At 58.5% G+C, this 12,966-nt stretch overlaps 4 protein-coding genes across 9 annotated transcripts in view; 3 read left to right on the top strand and 1 right to left on the bottom strand.

Moving 5' to 3' along the window:
- Window positions 1-12,966, bottom strand: part of LOC310888193 (HLA class II histocompatibility antigen, DM beta chain-like) — a 51,773-nt gene that overhangs the window by 2,301 nt on the left and 36,506 nt on the right. For 2 of the 5 annotated variants that reach the window (XM_083814664.1, XM_083814654.1), the window contains exon 2: window positions 3,069-3,350. The exons of 1 other annotated variant lie outside the window; for it this stretch is intronic. In XM_083814664.1, coding sequence (XP_083670790.1) covers window positions 3,069-3,350 — 282 coding nt within the window. Of the gene's footprint in view, window positions 1-2,713; window positions 3,351-12,966 lie in introns of those variants that run through there. 2 more of the 5 variants (XM_083814662.1, XM_083814661.1) reach the window with 2 other exon arrangements.
- The window catches only part of LOC310888191 (butyrophilin subfamily 1 member A1-like), a 38,851-nt gene that overhangs the window by 24,450 nt on the left and 1,435 nt on the right, over window positions 1-12,966 (top strand). The gene's annotated exons all lie outside the window — the stretch shown is intronic.
- Window positions 6,940-10,436, top strand: LOC310888200 (myelin-oligodendrocyte glycoprotein-like). The gene is made up of 2 exons (XM_083814672.1): window positions 6,940-7,211; window positions 9,535-10,436. The coding sequence occupies exons 1-2, from the start codon at window positions 7,112-7,114 to the stop codon at window positions 9,879-9,881; spliced, it is 447 nt and encodes a 148-aa protein (XP_083670798.1). The 5' UTR covers window positions 6,940-7,111; the 3' UTR covers window positions 9,882-10,436.
- LOC310888197 (butyrophilin subfamily 3 member A2-like) lies at window positions 10,701-12,946 on the top strand. The gene is made up of 3 exons (XM_083814669.1): window positions 10,701-10,962; window positions 11,592-11,873; window positions 12,003-12,946. The coding sequence occupies exons 1-3, from the start codon at window positions 10,716-10,718 to the stop codon at window positions 12,179-12,181; spliced, it is 708 nt and encodes a 235-aa protein (XP_083670795.1). The 5' UTR covers window positions 10,701-10,715; the 3' UTR covers window positions 12,182-12,946.

The following is a 12,966-nucleotide window of genomic DNA, read 5'->3' as shown; positions in this document are numbered from 1 at the left end:
GCCCTTTCTGGCTCTTCTTCACCTGCCCGAATGCTGCAGAGAGGGCTCCCACTCCCAGCACACCTCCTTCTCCTGCACGTCCTCCCTCTCCCTCTCCTGTTTCCCCAGTGGTTTCCCATGGGACACGGGGGACGCAGCACGCACCAACTCTCGCACAGCTCACCCTTTGTCACTCACTGCCCATAAATTTGCAATGGCAAAATCTCACCGCCTCTCTGTGCCCTTCTCCATTGCCCAGCCCAGATCAGAGTGGAGGGACCAGGCCAGCCTCTCACTGCCACCGTGGGGCAGGATGTCGTGCTGCCCTGCCACTTGTCCCCTCAACGGGATGCTCGCACCTTGGAGGTCAGGTGGATTCGGCACAGCTTATCTGAGACAGTGCACCACTACCACAATGGAGAGGACCTGTATGGGGAGCAGATGGAGGCATATGTCGGGAGGACAGAGTTGGCCAGAGATGGTCTCTCTGCTGGAAACCTGGACTTGCGAATCACGGGGCTGAGACCCTCAGATGATGGCCAGTACGTCTGCACTGTGGAAGATGCTTATAATGAAGCCATTGTGAAGCTGGAGGTGTCAGGTTAGTGGCTGGGGTGATGCTTCCAGGGGAGAGTTTACGTGTCCTTTTAATGTTTCAGCTCTTTCACAGCATGGAGCATGCCCATGGATGTGGAGGTAATATTTGGGGAGAGAGCTCCATGGATATTTTTGTCAGTTTTCCCTGGTGTCCTGGAAGACAATAATCATAATATTGTGAGGGCACTGGGTACAGGCTGCTGAGCAGCTCCTTCAGCTGTGTCAGCAATGGGACCAAACACCACAGGGAGAATCACAGAGTCCTCTGAGCAGCCGGACGTCTGCTTTTCTTTTGCTTTGTGTGCTGGGGAAGACCTGAGACATTGTCTGGAAGCCCCGGGGCTTCTTGAACCAGAACAGCTTGGTGCCGAGACGCTGCCTGGAGGTGCTGAAGCTCAGCACCTGGGTTTTCAGGGTGATTTGGGGCCACTGGCATTGTGCAGCCCTCCTCTCTGGTTCCGGCACAAGCCAGGGTGGTTTGCGGTGAGGGTGGGTGCATGGAGCGCCCGGACCCTGAGCCCCTGGGGCCATGGCTGTGCTGGGCTGTGTCTGGCATGGGAACAGATGGGGTCTTTGCCTTGAAATGAATCCCTCCCCATGTCAAGCCCCAGCTGCAGGCTCTTCCCCCAGCCACAGGCGCTGGCCCCCACCTCTCCCTGGGGGGCTACGAGGCCGGAGGCGTCCGGGTGCTGTGTCGATCGGCCGGCTGGTACCCGCTGCCGCAGCTGCTGTGGAGGGATGCTCGCGGGCAGCATCTGCCCTCGGTCTCCCAGACACATTCCCAGGACCAGGAGGGGCTCTTTGAAATCGAAAGTGCCGTCATCGTGACCGGGAGCATGGAGGGGCCCTTGTCCTGCGTGGTCAGGAGCAGCCGCCTCCAGCAGGAGAGGGAATTGTCCCTGCACATCGCAGGTACAAATAGCACAGCCAGGGGGAGGTGTTTCTGGCCCCTGCACTTGTCCTGAGCTGGGAGAAGTCTGCGTCTTGCTTTTCCACCCATGGGCACATAAATGCAGCCCTTTTCCTGCTGCCTTTTCTCAGCTCCCTTTTTCCACAACGCCCATGCCTGGAAGGTGGCTCTGGCTCTGGTCCTCGTGCTTTTGGCTGTGTCCATTGGCCTCGGTGTTTATCTCTTTCGAAAGAAAGGTAAGCTGGCAGCGCAGGGATGGAGCGGAGGGAGGTGTTCTGCAGGGACCCGCGTGGGTCTGGAGCGGGGCTGAGCCCTGGCCCAGCGAGGTGCGTAGGAGGAGGAAGGGAATGTTCTCCTGGGGATCCCAACGGCCTTGGGATCCTCTTGGGCCTCTGCCTTGGGCAACGAAGGCAGGGGAGAAGGCAAGGGGCCTTGGGTGGGAGGCCAGGGAGCATGGCTGCAGCGTGGGGCTGGTGGGAAGGCCCAGACCCCCTGCAGATGTTCCCACTGAGCAACCAAGCTGCTCTGCTGACCTCCTGTTCCTCCGCCTTTACTTTTCAGTGGCACAGAGCCGAGAGCTGGGTGAGTCCTTGCAGTCCCTGCCCACAGCCCCTGGGGAAGTGGTGTCCCTGCAGGAGGGACTGGGCTGGGTGGGCTGTGGGGGCTTTTGTGCTGGTGGCTCGGGGGTGCTGGAGGAGCAGCTGGAGCCTGACGGGGGAGTGGGGAGTGCTGGGGCTGGGGCTGCCCTGGGCACGGGACACGGCCGGGATGGCTGAAAGGAACGGGGATCAAGGTGGGGACGGGGAGCGAGCTGCGGGGCTGCCCCGCTCTGCACTGACGCTTCTGGGACAGGGACGTCCTCCACCCGTCCCCATTCACTCCCACTTGTGTTTTGGTGGCACGGTGCAGAGAGCTGCACAAGTGTCTGTTCTTAATGCTACAAGTCTTGCAAAATGCTGGGCCTCGGTCCTTGTTGGTCTGGTCGCTACAAGTCTGGCAGCAAGGAGGTATGGGCGCATGCATGAGAGCCAAAAAAATTGGCATTGTCCAAATGCGATGTCACGTGTGACATCCCCATGCGATGCCCACGAGATGCCCTGTGCAACGCCCCTGTGCCACACCCTGCAAGAGGCATTGCTCCGTGCAACATCCCCATGCAAAGTGCAATGCAGTGCGCTGTGCAGTGCTCCGTGCAACATCCCCCTGCAACGTCCTCACGCAGTGTGCTCTGCAGCACCCCCTTGCAATGCCTGGTGCAACATCTCCTTGCAACATGCCCTACAACACCCCTGTGCAACAATCCCATACAACATACTCTGCAAAACCCCTGTGCAATGCCCCCACGCAATGCCACAATGCAACAGCTCCATGCAACATGCTCTGCAACTCCTCCGTGCAATGCCCTTTGCAACACTCCTCTGCTATCCTCCATGCAACGCCCCCATGGAATATGCTCTGCAACAGCCCCACGCAATGCCCCCATGCAACATGCTCTGCAACACTCCCACACAACCCCCCAGGCAATATTCTCCTGCAGCGCTTCCACACCACGGTCCCATGCCAAGCCCCCCCGGGAGCTCACTGCGCCGCAGCGCCGTCCAGTCCCAGTAGCGCAGGGCCAGGTCGCTGCAGGCCTGGCGCCGGGCCTTGACGCGGTGCACCCAGGTGCTGTCGTTGTTGAGGTGGGCGGCGAGGTGGGTGGCCTGCTGCCGCAGCAGGCCCCAGTCGCAGGCGACGAAGCGCTGAGTGTCAGAGTCGTAGCACACCAGCTGGTTCTTGTTGAAGGCCAGGGTGAAGTCGAAGCCCATCACGGAGCCGTTGGCCGCCAGCGGGCAGTAGCTGGCCATGTGCATCAGGAACGCGCCTGCGGGGAGGGGGGAAGGAATGTCATCTCTGTGCCTCCATCCACCTCCATGCAGAGCAGAGCCCCCCAAATCTCCAGGGTCCCATAGAGCTGAGTCCCCCCAAAGCATCCCCAAAGTCCCATAGAGCAGAGCCCTCTCCTCACCATCCCCAGGGTCCCACAGAGCAGAGCCCCCCCCAAACATCCACCATGGTCCCCAAGGGCAAAGCCCCTCACAAACAACCCCACAGTCCCATACAGCAGACCTCCCCCCAACCCCCTCTCGGACTACCACAGTGCAGAACCCCCCCCAAACTATCCCTAGGGTCCCATGATGCTGAGCACCCCCAAACCTCCCCACGGCCTCATAAAGCAAACCCCCCACCCAAACTCCTTCTCACGGCCCCATAGAGCAGAGCCCCCACAAACTACCCCCAGGGTCCCACGAAGCAGAGCCTACCCCAGCCCTTCCCCAGGGGTCCCATAGAGCAGAGCCCCCCAGAACTTATCCCTAGGGCCCCATGATGTTGAGCCCCCCCCAGACATCCCCATGGCCACATAGAGCAAAGCCCCCCCACAGTTCTCCACAGGGTCCTACAGAGCAGAGCCCCCCCAAACTCCCCCCAGGGTGCCATAGAGCAGAGCCCCCCCAAACATTCCCCGTGGTCCCCAAGGGCAAAGCCCCTCCCCCCCAGCAGACCCCATTGCAAGGGATGCGGTCACCGTGTGCTGCCGGCCATTGCAGGCCACCTTTGCCTCCTAGTTTGGGGTTGATCTTTGCTCTGTGCCTGGTGCTGAGCATGAGCAGCCTGTGGGGGCTCTTTGTTCCCTCCTCTGGAGCACACCAAGGCACAGCAGCAGCAGGACTGTGGCAAATAAAGTTTTGCACAGGAAGATGGAGTCTGGCAGTGGCATTTCCTGGGTGCTTTCTGTCCTCAGGCTTTGCTGCCTGGGAAGGCGTCTTGCAGCAGACCGTCTCCTTGGTGTTGGTCCTGGGAGTCAGAGCTAGGAGGAACCTAAGCTCCAGCTCCCCATGGCTCCCCAGCTGGAACCTGGGTGCACTTGTCCCAGCTGGGTCATTGCCCTGCTCTGGGGGCACCCAAAGAGCTTCCAGCCTCCCATCACACAGACTCTGCAGAGGCTGTGCCCACACGGATGCATCTCCGGCTCTTGGAAGTCCTCCAAGCAGAGGGAGCAGGTCTCCTCAGCCTTCAGCCCAAGATCACAGAATGACAGAATAGCCTGAGTTGGTACGGACCCAATGGGACCATCGAGTCCATCTCCAGGCTCCACAAAGGATCACCCAAAAATCAGACCCTTTCCCTAAGAGCCTTCTCCAAACACTCCTTGAGCTGCAGCAGGCTCAGGGCCGTGGCTACATCCCTCGGGAGCCTGTTGCAGTGCCCAACCACCCTCTCGGGGAATAAACCACTTCCAAACAGCCGGCCTGAGTGTCTCCGGTGGCAGCTCCATGCCGTTACCTTGGGCCCTGTCGCTGGCCCCAGAGAGCAGAGACCGGTGCCTGCCCCTCCGCTCCCCTCATCAGGAACCTGTGGGCCGCCGCGAGGCCTCCCCTGTGTCTCCTCTGCTCTGGGCTCATCATGCCAAACGCCTTCAGCCGCTCCTCACACACCTTGCCCTGCAGAGCCTTCGCCATCCTCATGGCCCTCCCTTGGAGGCTCTCTCACAGTTTCACACCCTTCGTCTGCTGTGCTGCCCACAGCTGCACGCAGTGCTTGAGGTGAGGCCGCAGCAGGCCGAGCAGAGCGGGACGATCCCTTCCCTCGGCCGGCCAGCAGTGCCGTGCCTGAGGCACCCCAGGGCATGCTTGGCCCTTTGGGGTCCCATGCCATGTCCTCCACCCACCCGCTCCTCTTGGTAGGACACCGTAGGAGCCCCATGAGCCTCTGCCCTGTTCCCAGAATGCTGCAGAGATGCCAGCGGGGCTTGTGGAGCATCTTTATTCTCAGCACCGCAGCATCGGGTCTGAGATGGGGCCATCCAGGAGCCAGTGGTGCCAGGAGGTGTCCGTCTGGGGGTCTTCAGATGCTGCCTGGGGAAGGGAGACACACACAGGGAGAGAGATGGGGTGATTCGGCCCTCGCCAATGGGGACGGGGATGGGGACACCATTACCTTTAGGGTAGTTGTCTCCAGGGAGGGGAGTGTAACCTGCAGGGGGGAGAAGAGGAGTGAGCAGAATCCTTGTCACCCTTGACCATGTCCCCCAAGAAGCATTTGGACTGTGCTCTTATTCATATGGTCTGAATTTTTGGGTAGACCTGTGTGGTACCAGCAGTTGGACTCATTGATCCTTGTGGGTCCCTTCCAACTCGGGATATTCTATGATTCTATGACCCCACGTTGGAGCAGGGGAAGAGAGTGACCGTGAAGGAGCAGCAGAGACAAAGTGCTATAGACTGACTGCAAACCCCATTGTCCTGTTCCCCTGCGCCGCTTGGGGAGAGGAGGTGGAAGAGGGTGGGGGTGGATGAGGGGAAGGTACCTCTGATTTGTTTTCTTTGTTTCTCACTTTTCTGGCTTCTTAGTAATAGCTAGTAAATTCCTTTAATCTCCCTATGGTTAGTCAGTTTGCCCATGATGATAATTATTGTGTGATCTCCTGGTCCTTATTTCAATCCTCGAACCCATTTCATTGCATTTTCTCCCCTTTTCCCTTTGAGGAGGGGGAGTGAGAGAGCGGTTGTAGTGAAGCTCAGCTGCCCACCTCAGTAAAACCACCACACATGATGACAGCGGCCAGTTCTCTTAGTACTCTGGGATGAATCCCATCAGGCCCTATAATCTTGTATGCATCCATCTGGAGCAGCAAATCCCACACAAATTCGGAGTTTGTTGGGAATTTATCGTTCCTGCAGTCACTGTCCTCCAGCTCAGGGCACCTGGGGTCCCACAGCCCAGCATCAGTGTTGAAGACAAAGGCAAAGAAAGCATTAAACAGCTCTGTGAAGTTGATGACCCTGTTTGGGCATCCCCATCCAGTAGCAGACCAGTGCTTTCTCTCATCCTACTTTTGCTGTTAAGAGAGTTTAAAAAAAAATCCATTTTATTGCCCCTCATGTCCAGCCTCAACTCAAATTGTGCTTTGGCCATACGAATTTTCTCCCTACAAAAGCAAACAGTACCTCTGTAGTCCTTCCACATGGCCTGACCTCACTTCCAGCAAACAGAAACTTTCCTTATCCACCTAAGCTCTAGAAGAAGGTCCCTGCCCATCTGAGACAACCTTCTACCACAGCTGCTTTACTGGAGCAGTGACCAAGGCTGGCACATTGCCTTCAGCACCCTGGGCAAAGGGTGGCAGCTCCAGGCTTGGCACCCAGCTGTGCCCCATTCCCTGCAGCCTCTAATCCCGCTCAGCTCTTCACTGCCATCTCTCTACATTGTCCCATTGCTCACTGTTTGATTCCTCCTTAGATGGGTGGAGATGAACGAGCTCAGACAGTGGCTTTCCCTGGAGGTCTGGAGAGGCCCCTGCTGGGGACAAGCCCCTCGTGCTTGCTGAAGGCCCTGGACTGGGCACCCAGCAGTGATGGGATGGCGGTGCCAGCCCTGCAGAGCTCCCCAGACATTGCCCCAGGGGCAGAGCTCCTCCCAGAGGGTTATTTCAACCAGGAAGTGGGCAAAGGTTGGGGAAGTTGGGAATAGCCTTGTGCTTTCTGCAGCTCTGCTGGGTCCTGTGAGGGACATCTATCTTGGTGGGGCCCCCTTGGAGAAGAACCCCTGGGGGGCTGCCTGCCCCCTGGGGGGCCTCTGTCTCAGATGGGGCTCCGCTGGGGCTGTGGAGGCCCCAGCCTCACCGGCCATGCCAGGGGCCTCCTGACTTCCCTCATCACTCTGCTCCTCCTCCAGCTGGGCTCAGGTAGGATCCTGTGGGGCTGCTGGGGGCTCTACCCCCTGGGCCTGGCAGACGTACTGCCATAGGGCAGGGGAGTGGCTGTGGGACCGGGGGAACCCGAGCCCACAGCTCGGCCCCAGCTGGGTTTCACTTTCCCTTTGTCTATTTCATGCAGTATGGGTGCTGCCTCGGCTGCCCTTTCTGGCTCTTCTTCACCTGCCCAAATGCTGCAGAGAGGGCTCCCACTCCCAGCACACCTCCTTCTCCTGCACGTCCTCCGTCTCCCTCTCCCATTTCCCCAGTGTTTTCCCAGGGGACACAGGGGATGCAGGATGCACCAACTCACGCGCAGCTCGCCCTTTCTCACTCATTGGAACCCAGCTACACAATGAGGAGACACAGATGCTCTCCTCCATCTGGTTCTCAAGGCATGAGCCAAGCTGAACCGTCTCCAAACACCACCATCCATCTCCAGCCTCGTCAGGTCTCACCATCCCAAAAACCTCTCATCCTTTATCCCACTGAGATCCCACCGAGATCCCACCATCCCCAAACCCCATGCTCCTTCCTCCCAGAACAGTCCCATCTCCTAAAATTCCATTGTCTTCCATTCCAGTTGAGATCCACCACCACAAACTCCATCCACCTCCATCCCAGTGGGGTCCCACCATCTCCAAAACCCCATCATCCTCCATTTCTCTGGGCTCCCACCATCCCCAAACCTCATCATCCTCCATCCCACTACTGTCCTACCACCCCCTAACTCAATCGTCCTCCATCCCACTGGGCTCCCACCATCCACAAAGCCATCCCGGGACTGGGGACTGACTGACCACCACTTCCCCTAAGCACTATGAGAAGCTGTGCCATGACCAACAGCTGCATGCATGGTCCTCCTCAATTCACACAAATCATCTTCAGAGGGTTGTTTGGGAGGAACAGTAAAAGTTATGCTCGGAGTTGAAGGCACGAGCAGCAGCGAAACGCAAGTTCTAGGATGGATGGGACATGGAGGAGCTGCGATGTCATGGGGATGGAGACCCAAAGACACTCCATCTCCGCGGTGTGGTTCCTCTGGTGGATGATGAGGGTGGAGCTGGCCCGAAAGCTTTTCTCGCAGTACGAGCAGTGGTAGGGCTTCCCACCCGTGTGGATGCGCTGGTGCCTGCAGAGGGTTGTGGTCTCCCAAAAGGCTTTCCCACAGTCGGAGCAGACATGGGGACTGGGCCCCACGTGGCTTTTCTGGCAGAGGAGGAAGGCCAAGGGAACGGTGAAGCCCATCCTGCAGTCAGGGCACAGATAGGGTTCACTGATAGGGTGTAATTCCCAGGGCCTTCTTTGTTAATCCTTCTTGGAAACTGGGGCAACGTCTGACAGCTTAAATTCCAAGACCAAAGACCCCCAAGATAGAATTTGGAGAGGTCTTGAGATGACATTATGCACCTCCACATTGTCCCAATGCTCCCTGTTTGATTCCTCCTTAGATGGGTGGAGATGAATGAGCCTAGAGAGTGACTTTCCCTGGGGGTCTGGAGAGGCACCTGCTGGGGACAAGCCCCTCGTGCTGGGTGAAAGCCATGGGCTGGGCACCAAGCTGCAATGGGATGGTGGTGCCAGCCCTGCAGAGCTCCCCAGACAATTGTCCTCATTGCCCCACGGGCAGAGCTCTTCCCAGAGGGTAATTTCAACCAGGAAGTGGGCAAAGGTTGGGGACGTTGGGTGTAGCCTTGTGCTTTCTGCAGCTCTGCTGGGTGCTGTGAGGGAGCTCTCTCTCTCGGTGGGGCTCCCTTGGAAAAGAACCCCTGGGGGCTGCCTGCCCCCTGGGGGACCTCTCTCTCAGATGGGGCTCACCAGGGACTCTGGCCTCTCCAACCGCACCGGCCATGCCAAGGGCCTCCTGACTTCCCTTGTCACTTTCCTCCTCCTCCGGCTGGGCTCAGGTGAGATCCTGTGGGGCTGCTGGGGGCGCTCCCCCCAGGGCCTGGCAGACATGCTGCTGTGGGGCAGGGGAGCGGCCGTGGGGCAGGGGGACCTGAGCCCTCAGCTCAGCCCCCAATGGGTTTCACTTTCCCTTTGGTTCTTTCACACAATATGGGCGCTGCCTCGTCTGCCCTTTCTGGCTCTTCTTCACCTGCCCAAATGCTGCAGAGAGGGCTCCCACTCCCAGCACACCTCCTTCTCCTGCACGTCCTCCCTCTCCCTCTCCTGTTTCCCCAGTGGTTTCCCATTGTACACGGGGGACCCAGCACGCACCAACTCTAGCACAGCTCGCCCTTTGTCACTCACTGCCCATAAATTTACGATGTCAAAATCTCACCTCCTCTCTGTGCCCTTCTCCATTGCCCAGCCCAGCTCAGAGTGGTGGGACCAGGCCAGCCTCTCACTGCCACCGTGGGGCAGGATGTCGTGCTGCCCTGCCACTTGTCCCCTCAACGGGATGCTCGCACCTTGGAGGTCAGGTGGATTCGGCACAGCTTATCTGAGACAGTGCACCACTACCGCAATGGAGAGGACCTGTATGGGGAGCAGATGGAGGCATATGTCGGGAGGACAGAGTTGGCCAGAGATGGTCTCTCTGCTGGAAGCCTGGACTTGAGAATCACGGGGCTGAGACCCTCTGATGATGGCCAGTACGTCTGCACTATGGAAGATGCTTATAACGAAGCCATTGTGGAGCTGGAGGTGTCAGGTTAGTGGCTGGGGTGATGCTTCCAGGGGAGAGTTTACGTGTCCTTTGAATGTTTCAGCTCCTTCACAGCATGGAGCATGCCCATGGATGTGGAAGTAATGTTTGGGGAGAGAGCTCCATGGATATTTTTGTCAGTTTTCCCTGGTGTCCTGGAAGACAATAATCATAATATTGTGAGGGCAGTGGGCACAGGCTGCTGAGCAGCTCCTTCAGCTGTGTCAGCAATGGGACCAAACACCACACACGGAGAACCAAAGAGTCCTCCGAGCAGCCGGACGTCTGCTTTACTTTTGCTTTGTGTGCTGGGGGAGACCTGAGACGCTCTCTGGAAGTCCTGGGGCTTCTTGAAGTAGCACGACTTGGTGCAGAGCTGCTGCCAGCAGGTCCTGGAGTTCAGCACCTGGATTTTCTGGGCAATTTGGGGCCATTGGCATTGTGCAGCCCTTCCGTCTGGGTCCGGAACCAGTCAGGGTATTTGGGGTGAGGGTGGGTGCATGGAGTGCCCGGTCCCTGAGTCTCTGGGGCCGTGGCTGGTCTGGGCTGTGTCTGGCATGGGAGCAGATGGGGTCTTTGCCTTAGAACAGATGGGGTCTTTGCCATTTCACCGGTGGTTTCCCATGGGACACGGGGGATGCAGAATGCCGCAACTCACGCACAGCTTGTCCTTTGTCACTCACTGCCCCTAAATTTACAATGGCAAAATCTCACCGCCTCTCTGTGCCCTTCTCCATTGCCCAGCCCAGCTCAGAGTGGTGGGACCAGGCCAGCCTCTCACTGCCACCGTGGGGCAGGATGTCGTGCTGCCCTGCCACTTGTCCCCTCAACGGGATGCTCGCACCATGGAGGTCAGGTGGATTCGGCACAGGTTATCTGAGACAGTGCACTACTACCGCAATGGAGAGGACCTGTACAGGGAGCAGATGGGGGCATATGTCGGGAGGACAGAGTTGGCCAGAGATGGTCTCTCTGCTGGAAACCTGGACTTGCGAATCATGGAGCTGAGACCCTCTGATGATGGCCTGTACCTCTGCACTGTGGAAGATGCTGATGCTTATGACGAAGCCATTGTGGAGCTAGAGGTGTCAGGTTAGTGGCTGGGGTGATGCTTCCAGGGCAGAGTTTACGTGTCCTTTGAATGTTTCAGCTCTTTCACAGCATGGAGCATGCCCATGGATGTGGAGGTAATATCTGGGGAGAGAGCTGCATGGATATTTTTGTCTGTTTTCCCTGGTGTCCTTGAAGACAATAATCATAATATTGTGAGGGCACTGGGTACAGGCTGCTGAGCAGCTCCTTCAGCTGTGTCAGCAATGGGACCAAACACCACAGGGAGAATCGCAGAGTCCTCTGAGCTGCCGGACGTCTGCTTTACTTTCGCTTTCTGTGCTGGGGGAGATCTGAGATGTTGTCTGGAAATCCCGGGGCTTCTTCAACCAGCATGGCTTGGTGCAGCGATGCTGCAAGGAGGTCCTGGAGCTCAGCACCTGGGTTTTCAGTGTGATTTGGGGCCACAGGCATTGTGCAGCCCTGCTCACTGGGTCCTGCACCAGCCTGGGTGGTTTGTACGTGAGGGTGGGTGCATGGAGCGACCGGTATTTGAGCCCCTGGGACTGTGGCTGTGATGGGCTTTGTCTGGCATGGGAGCAGATTGGGGTCTTTGCCTTGGAACTGAATCCCTCCCGAAATCAAGACCCAGCCACGCGCTCTTCCCCCAGCCACAGGCGCTGACCCCCACGTCTCCCTGGGGGGCTACGAGGCCGGAGGCGTCCGCGTGCTGTGTCGATCGGCCGGTTGGTACCCACTGCCGCAGCTGCTGTGGAGGGATGCTCGTGGGCAGCATCTGCCCTCGGTCTCCCAGACACATTCCCAGGACCAGGAGGGGCTCTTTGAAATCGAAGGCGCCATCATCGTGACCGGGAGCGTGGAGGGGCCCTTGTCCTGCGTGGTCAGGAGCAGCCGCCTCCAGCAGGAGCGGGAATCGTCCCTGCACATCGCAGGTACAAATAGCACAGCGAGGGGGAGGTGTTCCTGGCCCCTGCACTTGTCCTGAGCTGGGAGAAGTCTGGGTCTTGCTTTTCCACCCAGGGGCATGGAAACGCAGCCCTTTTCCTGCTGCCTTTTCTCAGCTCCCTTTTTCCACAACGCCCAGCCCTGGATGGTGGCTCTGGCTCTGGTCCTCGTGCTTTTGGCTGTGTCCATTGGCCTCGGTGTTTATCTCTTTCAAAAGAAAGGTAAGCTGGCAGCGCAGGGATGGAGCAGAGGGAGGTGTTCTGCAGGGACCCGCGTGGGTCTGGAGCGGGGCTGAGCCCTGGCCCAGGGAGGTGCGTAGGAGGAGGAAGGGAATGTTCTCCTGGGGATCCCAAAGGCCTTAGGATCCTCTTGGGCCTCTGCCTTGGGCAACGAAGGCAGGGGAGAAGGCAAGGGGCCTTGGGTGGGAGGCCAGGGAGCATGGGTGCAGCGTGGGGCTGGTGGGAAGGCCCAGACCCCCTGCAGATGTTCCCACCGAGCAACCAAGCTGCTCTGCTGACCTCCTGTTCCTCCGCCTTTGCTTTTCAGGGGCACAGAGCCGAGAGCTGGGTGAGTCCTTGCAGTCCCTGCCCCAGCCCCTGGGGAAGAGGTGTCCCTGCGGGAGGGACTGGGCTGGGTGGGCTGTGGGGGCTTGTGTGCTGGTGGCTTGGGGGTGCTGGAGGAGCAGCTGCAGCCTGATGGGGGAGTGGGGAGTGCTGGGGCTGGGGATGCCCTGGGCACAGGACACGGCCGGGATGGCTGAAAGGAACGGGGATCAAGGTGGGGACGGGGAGCGAGCTGCAGGGCTGCCCCGCTCTGCACTGATGCTTCCAGGACAGGGACATTCTCCAGCAATCCGTTCTTCACTTCCTTAATGGCTTCGGTGGCACAAAGATCAAAGTTGCACAAGTGTCTGTCCTTACTGTTCCACTTACAAGAGCATTGTACAAAGCTGGGCCACAATGACTATTTGTCTGGTCCCAACTCGGAGCAAGGCAGTATTTTCCCAGTCATGGGATGTGTTCAGGGTCTACCAGGGGCTGAGCAACTCTCCCCTCTGATCATGCATTACTTTCGCTTTCC

The sequence above is a fragment of the Anser anser genome (assembly GCF_964211835.1).
Source record: "Anser anser genome assembly, chromosome: 31".
Lineage (NCBI taxonomy): Eukaryota > Metazoa > Chordata > Aves > Anseriformes > Anatidae > Anser > Anser anser.
The sequence above is the reverse complement of the archived record's forward strand: the minus strand, read 5'-3'. Positions and strand labels throughout refer to the sequence as shown.

Excerpts from the sequence above, each read along its gene's own strand:
- LOC310888200 (XM_083814672.1), top strand. The coding sequence starts at position 7,112 with ATGGGGCTCCGCTGGGGCTGTGGAGGCCCCAGCCTCACCGGCCATGCC. Across the intron at positions 7,212-9,534 it reads CCTCCTCCAGCTGGGCTCAG|CCCAGCTCAGAGTGGTGGGA; the intron begins GTAGGATCCTGT and ends TCCATTGCCCAG.
- LOC310888197 (XM_083814669.1), top strand. The coding sequence starts at position 10,716 with ATGGAGGTCAGGTGGATTCGGCACAGGTTATCTGAGACAGTGCACTAC. Across the intron at positions 10,963-11,591 it reads TGTGGAGCTAGAGGTGTCAG|CCACAGGCGCTGACCCCCAC; the intron begins GTTAGTGGCTGG and ends CTCTTCCCCCAG. Across the intron at positions 11,874-12,002 it reads ATCGTCCCTGCACATCGCAG|CTCCCTTTTTCCACAACGCC; the intron begins GTACAAATAGCA and ends GCCTTTTCTCAG.